Source organism: Trichomycterus rosablanca, chromosome 10 (assembly GCF_030014385.1).
Source record: "Trichomycterus rosablanca isolate fTriRos1 chromosome 10, fTriRos1.hap1, whole genome shotgun sequence".
NCBI classification, from domain to species: Eukaryota; Metazoa; Chordata; class Actinopteri; order Siluriformes; family Trichomycteridae; genus Trichomycterus; species Trichomycterus rosablanca.
This window is the reverse complement of record NC_085997.1, coordinates 33,548,301-33,567,985: the sequence shown is the minus strand read 5'-3', so window position 1 is coordinate 33,567,985 and position 19,685 is coordinate 33,548,301. Positions and strand designations below refer to the sequence as shown.

The 19,685-nt window shown below is 38.0% G+C and overlaps 1 protein-coding gene across 1 annotated transcript in view; it reads right to left on the bottom strand.

The window, feature by feature from the left end:
* heatr1 (HEAT repeat containing 1) overlaps positions 1-11,475 on the bottom strand; it is a 43,926-nt gene extending 32,451 nt beyond the window's left edge. Inside the window, exons 1-10 of the mRNA XM_063003200.1 lie at positions 11,329-11,475; positions 9,274-9,490; positions 7,798-7,939; positions 7,366-7,467; positions 7,121-7,267; positions 5,955-6,166; positions 3,765-3,895; positions 3,518-3,623; positions 3,297-3,407; positions 2,689-2,806 (exon numbers count right to left, since the gene is read on the bottom strand). Of these exons, the coding sequence (XP_062859270.1) occupies positions 2,689-2,806; positions 3,297-3,407; positions 3,518-3,623; positions 3,765-3,895; positions 5,955-6,166; positions 7,121-7,267; positions 7,366-7,467; positions 7,798-7,939; positions 9,274-9,490; positions 11,329-11,470 (1,428 nt within the window). The 5' untranslated portion in view covers positions 11,471-11,475. The remainder of the gene's footprint in view (positions 1-2,688; positions 2,807-3,296; positions 3,408-3,517; positions 3,624-3,764; positions 3,896-5,954; positions 6,167-7,120; positions 7,268-7,365; positions 7,468-7,797; positions 7,940-9,273; positions 9,491-11,328) is intronic.
* Positions 11,476-19,685: the final 8,210 nt, after the last annotated feature.

The following is a 19,685-nucleotide window of genomic DNA, read 5'->3' as shown; positions in this document are numbered from 1 at the left end:
ACACAGACACACACATTATATACACACACATTATATACTCACACAAACACATTATATACACACACATTATATACTCACACAAACACATTATATACACACACACATTATATACACACGCATTATATACTCACACAAACACATTATATACACACACACTATACACACAGACACACACATTATATACACACACATTATATACTCACACAAACACATTATATACACACACACACTATATACACACAGACACACACATTATATACACACACATTATATACTCACACAAACACATTATATACACACACACACATTATATACACAGACACACACATTATATACACACACATTATATACTCACACAAACACATTATATACACACACACACACACATTGTATACACACATTATATACTCACACAAACACATTATATACACACACATTATATACACACAGACACACACATTATATACTCACACAAACACATTATATACACACACACATACATTATATACACACACATTATATACACACATTATATACTCACACAAACACATTATATACACACACATTATATACACACAGACACACACATTATATACTCACACAAACATTATATACACACACATTATATACTCACACAAACACATTATATACACACACACATTATATACACACACATTATATACTCACACAAACACATTATATACACACACACTATACACACAGACACACACATTATATACACACACATTATATACTCACACAAACACATTATATACACACACACACTATATACACACAGACACACACATTATATACACACACATTATATACTCACACAAACACATTATATACACACACACACATTATATACACAGACACACACATTATATACACACACATTATATACTCACACAAACACATTATATACACACACACACATTATATACACACAGACACACACATTATATACTCACACAAACACATTATATACACACACACATACATTATATACACACACATTATATACACACATTATATACTCACACAAACACATTATATACACACACATTATATACTCACACAAACACATTATATACACACACACATACATTATATACACACACATTATATACACACACATTATATACTCACACAAACACATTATATACACACACACACACTATATACACACACATTATATACTCACACAAACACATTATATACACACACACACATTATATACACACACACACACTATATACTCACACAAACACATTATATACTCACACAAACACATTATATACACACACACATTATATACACAGACACACACATTATATACACACACATTATATACTCACACAAACACATTATATACACACACACACATTATATACACACAGACACACACATTATATACACACACATTATATACTCACACAAACACATTATATACACACACACATTATATACACACAGACACACACATTATATACACACACATTATATACTCACACAAACACATTATATACACACACACATACATTATATACACACAGACACACATTATATACACACACATTATATACTCACACAAACACATATACACACACACATTATATACACACAGACACACACATTATATACACACACATTATATACTCACACAAACACATTATATATACACACACACACATTATATACACACAGACACACACATTATATACACACACATTATATACTCACACAAACACATTATATACACACACACATACATTATATACACACAGACACACATTATATACTCACACATTATATACTCACACAAACACATATACACACACACATTATATACACACAGACACACACATTATATACACACACATTATATACTCACACAAACACATTATATATACACACACACACACACACATTATATACACACAGACACACACATTATATACACACACATTATATACTCACACAAACACACATTATACACACACACACACATTATACACACACAATATACACACAAACACATTATATATACACACACAAACACATGTGCACAGACACACACACATTTTACGCGCAGACACACACATTATATACACAAAGACATAGGCACACATACACATAAGCACACATTATATACACAGACATACATTACATACACACAAACAGACACACATTATACACACACATTATATACACAAACACACAAGCACACATTATATACACACAGACACACATTACACAAACACAGACAGATATTATATACACACGCATTATACACACACAGACACACACATTATATACACAAAGACACATGCACACAATATATACACACAAACACACATTATATGCATGACTGGTAAGTCATAAGCACACATTATATACACACAAACACAGACACATTATATACACACACAAACACACAGACACACAATATATAAAAATATACACACACAGACACATGCACACATGTACACACATTATGCACACACACTTTACATTTAACAGACACTTTTATTCAAAGCCAGTTACAACTGTAGCCACACATTGCAAGTATTTAAGGCCTTGCTCAGGGGCCCAACAGTGGCAACTGACCCCCTGATTACCAGTTCAGTACTGCTAAGCTCCCAGCATCTCTAGCATTAAGGGTGTTAACGTCATAAAACCCACCTGGTACTTCCCACAGCTGATGGTTAGAGAGAGAAACTGGTGGAGAAGATCCTTCTGCTGATCTGAGGTCAGGTCACTCACACACTCCTCCAGGATGTCATCCAGAGCGCCAGGATACCTACAACCCCACCAAACAGGGTTCGGATTAGAGTTTACCCCAAATATTTAAGTGATTTAAAATCACTGATGTGAAAATCAGGGGCACTGTTATGAGAAATTCTGATCTTCTCTCAGAGACGCCGCCGGAGCCTCAAAAGTCTGCACAACATCAGCACAGAGTAACACCAAAAATATTGGGACATGAAACATGAAATGAAACACATGAGGTTCAGAGTTTGAATAATTAAAATAAATAATTAGGATTGTTAACGAGCAACTTCGTACTAATAAAACAAGGAAAAAAATTAGTTGTTTCTGTTTCACACTGGGCGAAGAGAGACACAGACTATCACTGACTGACAGGTATGCAGTCAACAGCTGCTTCTTTCCATCAGCCAGCAATGAAAACAAAGAGTCACGCTCTGCTCTGTGAATCATTCAGCCCTAGTGCAGGCACTTTCACCAGACAGCAGGGGGCGCTTTTATGCAGCTGAAATTGAAAAACTCACCTCTGCTCGAGGAGTCTGACGACAGGCTGGATCCTCTGATTGAGGGAGGAGATCTGAGTGGAGTCTAAAGCCAGTTCCACACCACGGGACACATATCCCTGGAGAAGAAGCCTGGAAACATCATGTCATCATTAATCCAGACGGCTGATCATCACACAGAGCACCAAACACGCGGAGCTGAACATCTAATCAAATCAGATCAGGATTAAACCAGTAGCTACCTCGCTACTCTGTTCTCCAGACCACCAGTCAGCGGAAGGTTCTCCAGGACCGACTGGAGTAACTGGCTGTACACAACACTGTTAGTGTTCTCATTCTGCACCTCATCTGTACCACAACGCACACACAAAAAAAACTTTCAGAAACAGGAAAAAAATTTCAAGAACGACGAGCAGAACAGATAAAATCTTAAGAAAAGTGGTTAAAACGACGTACACTGACGGGTCAGAATAGGTTTCGGACGGTTACCATTCTGTGTGAGGGCCGCGCCGGTGAGATGTGGTAGAAGGTAGCGCAGTAAAGGACTGATGTCGTAGGAAGCTGCTGTGACCTTCAGAGTGGCGACCAGAGAAGGAACCTCACACAGGTACCCAAACGTTCTGAAAGGAAAAGATGGATCCATTACTGAGCGTCATCAAAGAGCAGAGAAACCCAACAAAACATCAAAAACATCATTAATTACGTTTCATCACAACGAGGCTAAAATACTCATCAGTAACAGGTGGGTTTAAACTAATACAGGTGGGTTTGTGCTTTAATGTTCTTCATTTCCACTCATCATCATCACCATCTTCAAGTGCATTAAATACATAATCATCTTCATCATTACTATCATCACCATCAATTTCATTATCTTCATCATCTGCAACTTCATTATCTTCATCATCACCATCATCACCTTCAACTTCATTATCTTCTTCATCACCACCATCTTTAATTTCAATATCTTCATCATCATCTTCACTATCTTCATCATTATCATCATTACCACCATCTCCAACTTCATTATCTTTATCATCATTGTCAACATGTTTAACTTCACTATCTTCATCATCATGATCATCATAATCACTATCTTTATTATCATTACCATCAACTTCATTATCTTCATCATCATGATCACTATCTTTATTATCATTACCATCAACTTCACTATCTTCATCATCATTGCTATCTTCATCATCTTCTTCATCATCATTATCATCACCATCTTCAATTTCAGTATCTTCATCATCTTCACTATCTTCAACTTTATTATCTTTATCTTCATCATCACTATCGTCATCATCATTACCATCAACTTTATTATCTTCATCATCATCATCGCTATCTTTATCACCATTACCATCAACTTCATTATCTTCATCATCATTGCTATCTTCATCATCTTCTTCATCATCATTATCATCACCATCTTTAATTTCAGGATCTTCATCATCTTCACTATCTTCAACTTCATTATCTTTATCATCATCTTCATCATCACTATCTTCATCATCATTACCATCAACTTCACTATCTTCATCATCATGATCATCATAATCACTATCTTTATTATCATTACCATCAACTTCATTATCTTCATCATTGCTATCGTCATCCTCTTCTTCATCATCATTATCATCACCATCTTCAATTTCAGTATCTTCATCATCTTCACTATCTTTATCTTCATCATCACTATCGTCATCATCATTACCATCAACTTTATTATCTTCATCATCATCGCTATCTATCACCATTACCATCAAGTTCATTATCTTCATCATCATTGCTATCTTCATCATCATCATCATCACCATCTTCAATTTCAGTATCTTCATCATCTTCACTATCTTCAACTTCATTATCTTTATCATCATCTTCATCATCACTATCTTCATCATCATTACCATCAACTTCATTATCTTCATCACCACCATCTCCGACTTCATTATCATTATTACCATCATCGCTATCTTCATCATCATTACCATCAACTTTCTTGTCATCATCATCATCGCTATCTTTATCACCATTACCATCAACTTCATTATCTGCATCATCATTGCTATCTTCATCATCTTCACTATCTTTATCATTATTATCAACATCTTCAACATCATCTTCATATTCATCGTCATCCTATCATCATATTTATTAAAACGTCTTCTGTCATCATCATCATCATAGTTATCGGCATCATCTTCTTTATCATCATCATCATCATCATCATAGTTATCGTCATCATCTTCTTTATCATCTTTATCATCATCATCACAGTTATCGTCATCATATTCTTTATCATCATCATCATCATCACAGTTATCGTCATCATCTTCTTTATCATCATCATCATCATCATCATCATCATTATAGTTATCGTCATCGTCTTCTTTATCATCATCATCATCATTATCATCATCATCATCATCATCATAGTTATTGTCATCATCTTCTTTATCATCTTTATCATTATCATCATCATCATCATAGTTATCGTCATCATATTCTTTATCATGATCATCAATATCGTCATTATCAACCATCGCTTACTTCATACCTCACACACCCACCCACACCCACACCCACACCCACACCCACACCCACACACACACTCCTCTCCACACACACTCTCCTCACTTAAGTTCCAGAACTAATGAGGTTTCTAAAACTTACTTGGGTCCGAGCACTCCTTCCTTCTGGTTCTGGAGGAGGATGATGAGGCAGGACAGACCCTCTGACGGCAGCACCGGAGCTCTAATCAGCGACTTGCTCACCTGCCGCGCCAGCGAGTCCACCAGCTCGGGCTGCATCACCACCTTCACCGCCAGCTGACACACGATCATGTAGGTCGCAGCTTTATAGTCCAGCAGCTCAGATTTCAGACCCTGAGAGAGAAATAAAAATCACCCCCCAGGTACTTTATTTACCTCAGTTACTCTGAGAGTGGAAGGTTTCACTTTTAAATGGAAAAGTCTGATCGCAAAAAAGAAATCAAATTCATTCAAATTATTGGTTAAATTCATCTGAACTGATTCAGCTAAAATTAAATAAAAACACTTCAAAAAAAATAATACTGATAAATAATAACAAATACAAAACTAATAACAAACTAATAGTTATAATAATAATAAATTCTAAAAATAATAGATAATATTAAAGTAAATAATAGTAAATATTAATAAATAAATTACAAAATAACATTATTAATTTTAATAAATAATAATTAATAATTAAATTCTAATTAAATAAAAAATAATTAATGAAGATAATCATAATAATGAAATACATAATATTAATAATAAATGACAATAAATAATATTAATAATAGTAATAAAAAATAATCATTATTAATTTAATAATATACATATAATACATCATAATAATCAACACACATAATATAATAATTATTATTATTATAATAAGTAGAAACTATGATAAATAATATTATTAATAATAAAGTAAATAATAGTAAATAATAAAAAAACAATAAAATAATAACATTAATAATATAATAAATAAGAAAAAAATGATAAATAACAATAGCAATAATATTAATAAATAATAATTATTAATAAAAAAATAATTAAGATAATAATGATAATAAATTATAAATAATTATTATAATATAATAATTATTCCTTATTATAATAATAATTAATAATAAATACGACAGATAATAATTAATAAACAAAATAATAAGTACTGATAAATGATGAATTTGATCAATAATTAATAACAATCATACATTCAAAACAGATTATAATAATAAAAATTAAATAGGCACAATAATTACAAATAATAATAATAATAATAAATACCTTTAGGTGATCAGATCTTACCATTTGAACGTATGGAAGCAGTTTGGCTACTATTGAATCTGTTACTTTCTCCACGGCGTCCAGAGCAGGAACAATCGCTGCTGCGTAGAAAGAAAAGACGACTCGCAGCTGAGCACATTTTCCATCCTGAACAGAGCCTGAATACGCCTGTGAACACACAAACATTCAACACTGACCAGGGTCCAACACAACAACTCTTAATTATCAACAACAGCTCAACAGATGCAGCTCAGGATGATCCGTACCTTCACTGATTTAGTAACCATGGTGCAGATGAAATCCATAAAACCCAGATCTTTATAACAGTGGGTCAGTAATGTTCCTCTGGCCAGCGGAACTCCGGGTTTCTACAAAGCAGCGAGATCAGGAGCCTTTAAATAAAACTATATCTACACACACATTCTGGTATACACACACACTAATATACACATACACTAATATATATACACACACTAATATATAGACACACACATTTTAATATATATATACACACACTAATATATACACACATTCTAACACACACATTCTAACATACTGTATACACACTATACTGACACATTGAAATCTCATCCTGCACCAGTTACACCATTATGAAGCTGATTTCACCGTGTTACTGGTCTGTGGTGCCAGCAGGTTCAGGTTCAGGTTTTGGCTTTACTAACAGGACTCAGTTTTACCTGAATGCCGTGGAGCCAGTGCCACCGGTGTGTAGGATCATCGATCTTCAGAAGCTGAATGACTCGGACAAACACCTTGGTCTCGTGATACGGTAACACACAGGCCACCAGACTGTCCTGGTTGTACAGGTAAATGTGGAACCTGATAAAGAAAAGAAAGCAGAAATGAGAAACATAAACTGGAGCAGCAGGGAGTCTGCAGATATCAACAAGTTACATTTATTTCCTATTAATAGAGTTTAAAGCCATAATATTGAGGACAAAATCCCTCCTACCCCCACCACTTTAATATTATTGTAAAACTGAGGTGCAATTACTTATACAAATAATAGTATTACTGCATGATTTGTAATGTGCAATACCTACACACTTTAATATATAGTTTTATATACTTTTCTTTTTATACTTTAAGACCTTAATATTTAAGGACTTAATTGTTGTGTATATTTTACATATACGTATATACACTGATCAACCATAACATTAAAACCACCTCCTTGTTTCTACACTCACTGTCCATTTTATCAGCACCACTTACCATATAGAAGCACTTTGTAATTCAACAATTACTGACTGTAGTCCATCTGTTTCTCTGCATGCTTTGTTAGCCCCCTTTCATGCTGTTCTTCAATGGTCAGGACCACCACAGGACCACCACAGAGCAGGTGTTATTTGGGTGGTGGATCATTCTCAGCACTGCAGTGACACTGACATGGTGGTGGTGTGTTAGTGTGTGTTGTGCTGGTATGAGTGGATCAGACACAGCAGCCCTGCTGGAGTTTTTAAACACCTCACTGTCACTGCTGGACTGAGAATAGTCCACCAACCAAAATATCCAGCCAACAGCGCCCCGTGGGCAGCATCCTGTGACCACTGATGAAGGGCTAGAAGATGACCAACTCAAAACAGCAGCAATAGATGAGCGATCGTCTCCGACTTTACATCTACAAGGTGGACCAACTAGGTAGGAGTGTCTAATAGAGTGGACAGTGAGTGGACACGGTATTTAAAAACTCCAGCAGCGCTGCTGTGTCTGATCCACTCATACCAGCACAACACACACTAACACACCACCACCACCATGTCAGTGTCACTGTATCACTAAGAATGATCCACCACCTAAATAATACCTGCTCTGTGGTGGTCCTGTGGGGGTCCTGACCATTGATGAACAGGGTGAAAGTGGGCTAACAAAGCATGCAGAGAAACAGATGGACTACAGTCAGTAATTGTATAACTACAAAGGGCTTCTATATGGTAAGTGGAGCTGATAAGATGGACAGTGAGTGTAGAAACAAGGAGGTGGTTTTAATGTTATGGCTGATTGGTGTATGTTGTATAAATTTTTTTTAAGAAGTTGCACAGAAATGTCGCTGTATTTTATATACAATGACAATAAAAACATTCATTCATTCAGTTGACAGTCACAACACAGAGAAAAGGATGTGGACGTCCAAACAACGGGAGACATTCTACCTGCGTACGAGCCACTCCAGACACTTGAGAGCCGGTTTGAGCAGGAAGTACGGAGACAGCCGAGTGAGGAACAATTCGATCCCCTTATCGAGTTTCTTGTTCACCTCTTTGGACTGCACGCTGCGCTCCAGCGTTAGAGAAGCCTGACTGAAGAGGGTTTCCTGAAACTCTGCAAATGCCGCATCAATCCCCAGCAGCTCCTCCAGCCCTGTGCAGCCTGGAGAGGAAACCATGAAAGGTTTATTTATCATTCAACAAGAGGAAATGAAATATCAATTTGAATTGTTTACGCGCTTGGCTAGAACCAGAACGGTTGATTGAACACTCGTTATCATGTTTATTACTTTGTGTGGTTTAAGACACTGGGCTGAATTAAGCAGAAAGTTGTTCGTATGTACTTTTACTCATTAAATGTTTAATATGAAAAAGTTTCATGTTGGAAACCGACTGACTGGTTTCAGAAGGAAAGAATTATGAATATTATTAAATAATTGTAAATTTTCCACTATTAAAACTACAGCATTTCTCTGGTTCCCTTCAAGGTTTCCTTCTAATATTTTGGGAGTTTTCAGAACCTGGAGTCTCTAAAGCAGGGGTGTCAAACTCACGGCCCGCGGGCCAGATCCGGCCCGCCACGTCATTTTATGTGGCCCGCGAGAGGTTAAACGACTGTACGATTGTTGTGATGGTTCGAGTCGTTACAGAGATGTACTTTGTAATTTAATAGGACTCCTGCGCCTTTAAGCCTTTAACTGTTGACATCGTAGTCATGGCAACTAACTTTGACCTTCGCTGAGAAGCCATGTGACTTTTACGGCAAAAGAACGCGGATAGTAATGTAAACAATAATAATAAATATAAATAATTATCTTGTAATATATTACCAAAGCATTGTCTGTAAGTAGTGGCGTTTATATTCTCAGTTGTTTGTAAATGTTTAGTGAGTATATCACAGCGTTTTAGTTACAAATTTACCGTAATTAAATACAATTGTTACCGTTATTATAGCAATTAGTATCTTTACGTCTATTTTACGTTTGGTTAAATCTCATATTGTACCAGATGTAACACTTGACTACAGCTGTGTGCCTTTACTGTATTAAGTTCTTTATTGTTTTTATTGTTTGTATTTTTACTTCATTTTGAGCTGGGAAGCAAATAAACCGACTGTATTCTGAAGGGAGCTGTCTGTCTGTCTGTCTAGCGGAGCAAGGGGGATAAACTATTAGTGAGGGCAGTACAATTGTCTTAAAATACACTGTAAAAGCCTACATTAACTGCATCTCTCAAAATGCATGCTGATTTTGTGACCTGCAAAGTGATAAGCCAGTAGATAAGTAAGAAAATTAAGCAGAAGGAGAAAATGTAATGAAAGTGAAAACAAGTTTGTGCTTCAGGAAGGGAAACTGGTGCGTCTCTTGTGTTATGAGGCCGTGTCTGTGGTAAAAGAGGACAGTATAAATGCAGAATTCAGCCTCCAAGAAAAACAACAGACTGCAATCACAGCAGAATACGTTACAATTGGCCCTTTGCATTGTGGTGGCCCTCGGTGAAAATGAGTTTGACACCCCTGCTCTAAAGTGTTCTTTGTTGATTTAAAAAAAAAAAAAATGCTGTCCAAATACATTTGACTCAACAAAATCTTAATTCATAGGCGGCACAGTGGTGCCTAGGTTTGACCCCCAGGCTGGGCGGCCAGGGTCCTTTCTGTGTGGAGTTGGTATGTGCTCCCTTTTCTGTGTGGGTTTCCTCCAGGAGCTCCAGATTCCTCCCATAGTCCAAAGACAGGCCAACTCAGGCCAGTCGGGCCAAACAGAGCTACAAAAAATTGCCCTAAATGTGTGTGTGAGCTTGTGTGTGCTCTGTGATGGATTGGCGACCTGTCTGTGATGTTTCCCACCCTTTGCCCAATTAATGAAAAAGCAAAGCAAGAGTACAATCACTGACTGACTGACTGAAAACCTGAGAAATGTGTGTTGTTGCTTTACACCCAAATTCCGCTCACACACCTTGAATAGTTTTGGTTCTGTAACAGACTGCACCATGTCCTCTTACCCAGAGCGTAGATGGTACTCCTGTCCATGCCAGCAGCATCTTTGGAGTTAAAGAGAACCGATGCCACCTCACGCCGGCTCAGCAAATTCGGGTCATTTTGTGGCAGAGCGAGCCGCTTCAGCTGATGAGCTAGTGACGTCATCTTTACTGATTTCTGTTGGTCTTTTAAAACAAATAAAAAAGACACTTCAATGCAATAAATTTCACAGCATTTACAATCACCATCATCAGAAAACTTTTTTGAAGGATTAAAAACTTACAACTGCGCAAATTCTTAAAATCATTAAACATTCAGAGAACTCAAAGGTAGTAAAGTTAGTAAGTATTGAGGCTGATAAAAAAAAAAAAACCAGGGGCACACCATGGGTGACGCAGCAGTAAAACACACTAGACCACCAGTGCTGAGATCTTAAGCTCTTAAATTCAATCTCAACTCTGCTATCAGTCAGCCGGGCGACCACACACAGACTCACGATTGGCTTGTGTGTTTGTAGGGAGGAGGGACTCCACGACTGACCATGAAATTGGCCATTACTGGTTTGAGTGAGAAAAGGAAAAAAAAAATTCAATTATTCTTATTGAGATCTTTATTTTAATCAGGGCTGCAGTGGGTCCAGAGCAGGAATATCACTGGATGGTAAACAAATCCATCACACACACACCGTTACTCACTCCCTTCCAGATTGTTTGTTTATTAGGGTTTTAACGTCAAGTTTTACACTTTGGTTACATTCATGACAGACACGGTAATTACTCGTTACACAAGATTCATCAGTTCACAAGGTTATATCGAACTCAGTCATGGTTAATTCAGTGTCTCCAATTCACCTCACTTGGGAGGAAACCGGAGCACCTGGAGGAAACCCACGCAGACACAGAGAGAACATACAAACTCCACACAGAAGGGACCCAGACAGATCCACCTGGGGATCGAACCCACGACCTTCTTGCTGTGAGGCGACAGTGCTACCCACTCAGACACCGGGCCGCCCACTCCCTTCCAGATAAACCCAGATTCTCAAGACCCCTGAGATGTCCTGCATCCACTCTTCCTGTCGCATTTACATTTAACATTTTGGGCATTTAGCAGACGCTTTCATTCAAAGTACAGTACTGTGACAGTAAGCAATTGAGGGATAAGGATCTTGCTTAAGGGTCCAACAGTGGCAACCTGGCAGTGGTGGAGCTTGAACCAGCGACCATTTGATTACTAGTTCAGTACCTTAACCACTGAGGTACAACTGCCCACTGGGACATCCCAATCTTTATTTATTCGTTTATTATTGTTGTTGATTATGATATTAACGCGATAGTAAAGTTCCGAGAGTCTGCAGATACAAAATCTGATTCTGATTCCTAGAGAAATGACTTTAACACCCAATCAAAAGCCTTATGATCATTTACTTTTATTTGTTTTTACTTATTTCAGTCCTCTTGTGTTGATCTAGAGAAAAACAAGACTAAACAAGTCAAAACTGATCCGATACAGTCTATTAGATCAGTTCTGGTTCTGATGAAAAGTCTTTAGTATCGGATCGGTGCATCCAGAAATATTAAAAGCATTTTGGGAAACATCTGCGCAGCTGTGCCATAAAAACAACAGTTCTGGTTAATCAAACCCCTATTGTCTAAATAAATAAACATAATCAGTCTAACAGACCTGAAATGAGTAATATACTGGACAGGAAGTGAATAAAAGGTAAATTAGACTAATAAATGAATAGAAAACTAAATAAAGCTTTAACCACATGCTCACCTCACTGCTCACATGTGCTACCGGAGATTAATCTTCTTCTACTAACGGTTTACTGAGCGCTGATCGATACTTTGCGCCCCCGGTGGACGGGAGGAACACTGCACCTGCTGATCTGCACCGTTACTTCACTAAAACCTTAAATCTAGGGTGACCATATTTTGGTTATTAAAAAAGGGGACGCCTGGTTCGGGGAAGGAAGGGGGGTATTTCATGTCGTTGGTGACACCATGGCAATGTATATGGGGTAGAGGTTTCAATTGTTGACAAATGAGTCAGTAACCATCCAGCTGTGTTACTGAACTTTAATAAATGTGCAGCTGCTCTTTAACAAGGGCCTTTATGGTCAGATGATCTTATTCCTTCACATTCAGCGTTAAGCCTTAAACAATAATAACAACAAATTAATAAACAGTTGTCACCTATAAATAAAAATCCCTTTATTTTTTAGTTTCTTTGATGTATTGCACAATCATATCACCTGACGTATTCTGAGTGTTTTTAACTTGAATTTGATTCACTTTAATTACTTGCTCCCATCAGTAGAAACCCAGCAGTAAGATGTCTTCTAGTGCTTGCTGAGCAATTTCCACAGAATGCAGTGCCATCACGGTGTTGACAAGAGCCTCTGTGTTAGCACGTGCACGTGAAAATCAGACTTATTTTAACAAAACAGATGCACTCCTAAAAAGACCTAAAAACAAACCAATGCAAAAACATACACACAGAACAGCGAGTGCAGACTAGAAAAGCTGAATGCCGGACATTTTTGGTGATTTAAAAATCCCGGCCGGACGCATTTTTTAGGTCTCAAAAAGAGGACATGTCTGGGAAAAAGAGGACGTATGGTCACCCTATTAAAACTAAATCATAACTCGGCGGCAACTGTTATATTAATGAAATTTTAATATTAATTACTTTTGTTAGTTTCTGATATTTTGCCTGCTGCTTGTATCTTCCTTTTTGTTTGCAAATTTTTAGCCACAATATCGTTCTACCTTGGTTCAGCTTCCTACACATTGGGTTCATTTTCACTGTACAGCACTCAGGAGATGTTAACAAAGTGAATTCAATCATTGTCTGTTTTACCACTGCTTTATCCTGCTCAGGGTCATAGTGGGTCCCTGGACAACCAGAACCAGGGACCTACAGAAGCAAAGGTTTTGAACAACCAGAGCCAGAAACCTGCAGAGGTCCTGGACAACCAGAACCAGGTACCTGCAAAGGTCCTGGACAACCAGAGCCAGAAACCTGCAGAACCCCTGGAAAACCAGAGCCAGAAACCTGCAGAAGCCCTGGAAAACCAGAGTCAGAAACCTGCAGAGGTCCTGGACAACCAGAGCCAGAAACCTGCAGAAGCCCTGGAAAACCAGAGCCAGAAACCTGCAGAGGTCCTGGACAACCAGAGCCAGAAACCTGCAGAAGCCCTGAAAAACCAGGAACTATAAGTACTATAGGTAAGCACTGGACATTCAGAACCAGGAACTTGCAGAGTCTCTGGACAACCAGAAACCTACAGAATCTTGAGAGCCAGAAACCAGAAACCTACAGAATCCAGGGAGAATCTGAAACAGTAACCCACAGAAGCACTGGAGAACCAGAACCATAAACCTGCAGAAGATCTGAAGAACCAGGAACCTGCAAAAGCACTGGAGAACCAGGACCAAGAGCCTATAAAAGCACTAGACATTCAAAACCAAAAACCTACAGAATCTTGGGTAAACCTGAAACAGGAACCCACAGAAGGTCTGGAGAACCAGAAAGAGAAATTTTCTAACAAACACGTTCATGTTGAAACGTTTGAACCTTATAGTAATGAATAATGACAGTCCTGTTCTGAATGTAAACAAGTTGAAACACCCCCCCCCCCCCCCCCCCGTCCCTCCACCCATTTAATAAACTCCTTCTACACAAATAATCTCACAGCTGTGACAGTCCTGAAGAGTGTTGTGGTTCTGCATTTCATTCACGTTCCAGCCCTAACAGTCTGATATTTATGATTTATATCATGACTGATTAGATGAACTCTGTAATCAGCAGTTTTTTAACAGTTATAAAGAAAGTGCAGATTTAAACAGGGGGTGAATTAAATAAAATCTTTATTGTACAACATTTTTATTTATCACTAATAATCTAAAACGTTTCACTAAAACAAAACTCAGACTGCAGAAAATTCAGGAGAGAATGAAAATGTTTGGGCTTTTTGCTGAAGCACCTCACACACACACGCCTGCAGGTCACTCAGAGGCTGAATTTATACCAAAAGAGCTTCTAAAATAAAGAAAATACAAATATAAATGTACCAAAATCTTGTGCTCTGGCTTTATTATTAATATTATTATTCAGATCTAACAGGAACCACCGGGAGCTCACCGGCTGCTTTGGTGATTTCTGGAAATGAGCAGCAGCAATATATTTATCTCTATATGTGTATATAGTGTGTGAGTAAAGTGTTCAGAGTGTGTGTGCACATGAATGCATGAGTGTATAATGTGTGTGCACATGAATGCATGAGTGTATAATGTGTGTGCACATAAATGCATGAGTGTATAATGTGTGCACATGAATGCATGAGTGTATAATGTGTGTGCACATGAATGCATGAGTGTATAATGTGTGCACATGAATGCATGAGTGTATAATGTGTGCACATGAATGCATGAGTGTATAATGTGTGTGCACATGAATGCATGAGTGTATAATGTGTGTGCACATGAATGCATGAGTGTATAATGTGTGTGCACATGAATGCATGAGTGTATAATGTGTGTGCACATGAATGCATGAGTGTATAATGTGTGTACATAAATGCATGAGTGTATAATGTGTGCACATGAATGCATGAGTGTATAATGTGTGTACATAAATGCATGAGTGTATAATGTGTGCACATGAATGCATGAGTGTATAATGTGTGTGCACATGAATGCATGAGTGTATAATGTGTGCACATGAATGCATGAGTGTATAATGTGTGTGCACATGAATGCATGAGTGTATAATGTGTGTACATGAATGCATGAGTGTATAATGTGTGTGCACATGAATGCATGAGTGTATAATGTGTGCACATGAATGCATGAGTGTATAATGTGTGCACATGAATGCATGAGTGTATAATGTGTGTGCACATGAATGCATGAGTGTATAATGTGTGCACATGAATGCATGAGTGTATAATGTGTGTGCACATGAATGCATGAGTGTATAATGTGTGTACATAAATGCATGAGTGTATAATGTGTGCACATGAATGCATGAGTGTATAATGTGTGTGCACATGAATGCATGAGTGTATAATGTGTGCACATGAATGCATGAGTGTATAATGTGTGCACATGAATGCATGAGTGTATAATGTGTGTGCACATGAATGCATGAGTGTATAATGTGTGCACATGAATGCATGAGTGTATAATGTGTGCACATGAATGCATGAGTGTATAATGTGTGTGCACATGAATGCATGTGTATAATGTGTGCACATGAATGCATGAGTGTATGTGTGCACATGAATGCATGAGTGTATAATGTGTGCACATGAATGCATGAGTGTATAATGTGTGTGCACATGAATGCATGAGTGTATAATGTGTGCACATGAATGCATGAGTGTATAATGTGTGCATGAATGCATGAGTGTATAATGTGTGCACATGAATGCATGAGTGTATAATGTGTGCACATGAATGCATGAGTGTATAATGTGTGTGCACATGAATGCATGAGTGTATAATGTGTGCACATGAATGCATGAGTGTATAATGTGTGTGCACATGAATGCATGAGTGTATAATGTGTGCACATGAATGCATGAGTGTATAATGTGTGCATGAATGCATGAGTGTATAATGTGTGCACATGAATGCATGAGTGTATAATGTGTGCACATGAATGCATGAGTGTATGTGTGTGCACATGAATGCATGAGTGTATAATGTGTGCATGAATGCATGAGTGTATAATGTGTGCATGAATGCATGAGTGTATAATGTGTGTGTACATGAATGCATGAGTGTATAATGTGTGTGTACATGAATGCATGAGTGTATAATGTGTGCACATGAATGCATGAGTGTATAATGTGTGTGCACATGAATGCATGAGTGTATAATGTGTGTGTACATGAATGCATGAGTGTATAATGTGTGTGTACATGAATGCATGAGTGTATAATGTGTGTGCACATGAATGCATGAGTGTATAATGTGTGTGCACATGAATGCATGAGTGTATAATGTGTGTGCACATGAATGCATGAGTGTATAATGTGTGTGCACATGAATGCATGAGTGTATAATGTGTGTGCACATGAATGCATGAGTGTATAATGTGTGTGCACATGAATGCATGAGTGTATAATGTGTGTGCACATGAATGCATGAGTGTATAATGTGTGCATGAATGCATGAGTGTAGAATGTGTGCATGAATGCATGAGTGTAGAATGTGTGTAAAGTGTTCAGACATTTACATTTTTGTATTTTAGCAAACGCTTTTATACAAAGCTGTACTGTGACAGTATACGGTATACAATATTAGCAGTTGAGGGTTAAAGACCTTGTTTAGGAGTCCAACAGTGGCAACCTGGAAGTGGGGGGCTTGAACTAGCAACCTTCTGATTACTAGTCCAGTACCTTAACCGCTAGGCTACAACTGCCCTCTGAAGAGTGAATGTGTGTATACTGTGTACAGTGTGTGTGCATAAGGGCTCATGTGTATAGCGTTTAGTGTATAGTGTGTGAGAATGAGTGCATTTGTGAAGTGTGTATTTTGTGTGCACACATAAGTGTGTATACTGTGTGTATTAATGGACGGATGAAACTGTATAAACGAGTTTTATGTGTTTATAGTGTGAACGAGTGTACAGTGTTTATATGCATGTGTGTATAGTGTGTGTGTGAGAGCATGAGTGCATGTGTGTATAGTGTGTACAGTATGTGTGTACAGTATAATGTGTTTGTGTGTGCAGGTGTGTAAAGTATTTATAGTGTGTATACTATGTATAGAATGTGTAATGATGGAAAGGGGTGAAACTCTACTTCTATAGTTTGTGTTTTGTGTGTGTGTGTGTGTGTGTGTGTGCATCTTATAGTACTGTGACGGTATACAATCTTAGCAGTTGAGGGCCTTGTTTATGGGTCCAACAGTGGCAACCCGGACGTGGTGGGGCTTGAACTAGCAACCTTCTGATTACTAGTCCAGTACCTTAACCTATAGGCAACAGCTGCCATATGATTGCTTGTGAGTATAGTGAAGGTGTAAAGTGTTTATAGTGTGTACTGTGTGTGAGCATGAGCGCATGTGTCTATAGTGTGTATGTTGTGTGTGTGCATGTGTGTAAAGTGTTTATAGTGTGCGTGTGAGCATAAGTGCATGTTTGTGTATACTATGTTTGTGTATACTGTGTATGTGTATACAGTGTGTGAGTGCATGTGTGTATACTGTGTATGTGCAGTGTGTGTATGGGTGAGTATAATGTGTGTGTGTGTAAGGTGGAGGATGAAACTCTATCATCGAGTATTTTACAGCATTTCTGTTTTCATTTTGAGGTTTTTAAGGTCAGGTGACATCACAGGTCATTCTAAGGACCCGGCAGCCGATTGGTTGCGGCTTCGCCGGCCTTCCCATCAGTGAGCGTGATTTTCACCCTGACGGTGTCGAGCGAGAGAAGAAAGTGTCAGGTTAGGTGTTTAGGAATGTTCTCGTTACTCTGTGTTTATTTTATAATGAGAAGGAAAGTGAGCTGGTGTGACAGTAATAAATATGAGTTGCATAGATTTAATTGTGCTCAGGGTGGAAACGTTGAATCTGTGGAAGGAGAGGAGGAGCTGGTGTGACCCGCCACCATAAAGACATCGATTCAAATAACCTGGTTTCATATTAAAAACACAGACAGTAAATTCAACACACACACACTCCGATACAAACACACCGATACACACACACACACACATACATACATACATACACACCCCCCCCCTTCCCGACAGAACAATCAGCATATAAGAATATAATCTGAGTTTACATCAATCAGCCATAAAATTAAAACCACCTCCTTGTTTTTACACTCACTGTCCACTTTATCAGCTCCACTTACCATATAGAAGCACTTTGTAGTTCTACAATTACTGACTGTAGTCCATCTGTTTCTCTACATGCTTTATTAGCCCCCTTTCATGCTGTTCTTCAATAGTCAGGACTCCCACAGGACCACCACAGAGCAGGTATTATTTAGGTGGTGGATCATTCTCAGCACTGCAGTGACACTGACATGGTGGTGGTGTGTTAGTGTGTGTTGTGCTGGTATGAGTGGATCAGAGTTTTTAAATACCGTGTCCACTCACTGTCCACTCTATCAAACAAACACTCCTACCTAGTTGGTCCACCTTGTAGATGTAAAGTCAGAGGCGATCGCTCATCTATTGCTGCTGTTTGAGTTGGTCATCTTTGAGACCTGCATCAGTGGTCACAGGTTTTGGTTGGTGGACTATTCTCAGTCCAGCAGTGACAGTGAGGTGTTTAAAAACTCCAGCGGCACTGCTGTGTCTGATCCACTCATACCAGCACAACACACACTAACACACCACCACCATGTCAGTGTC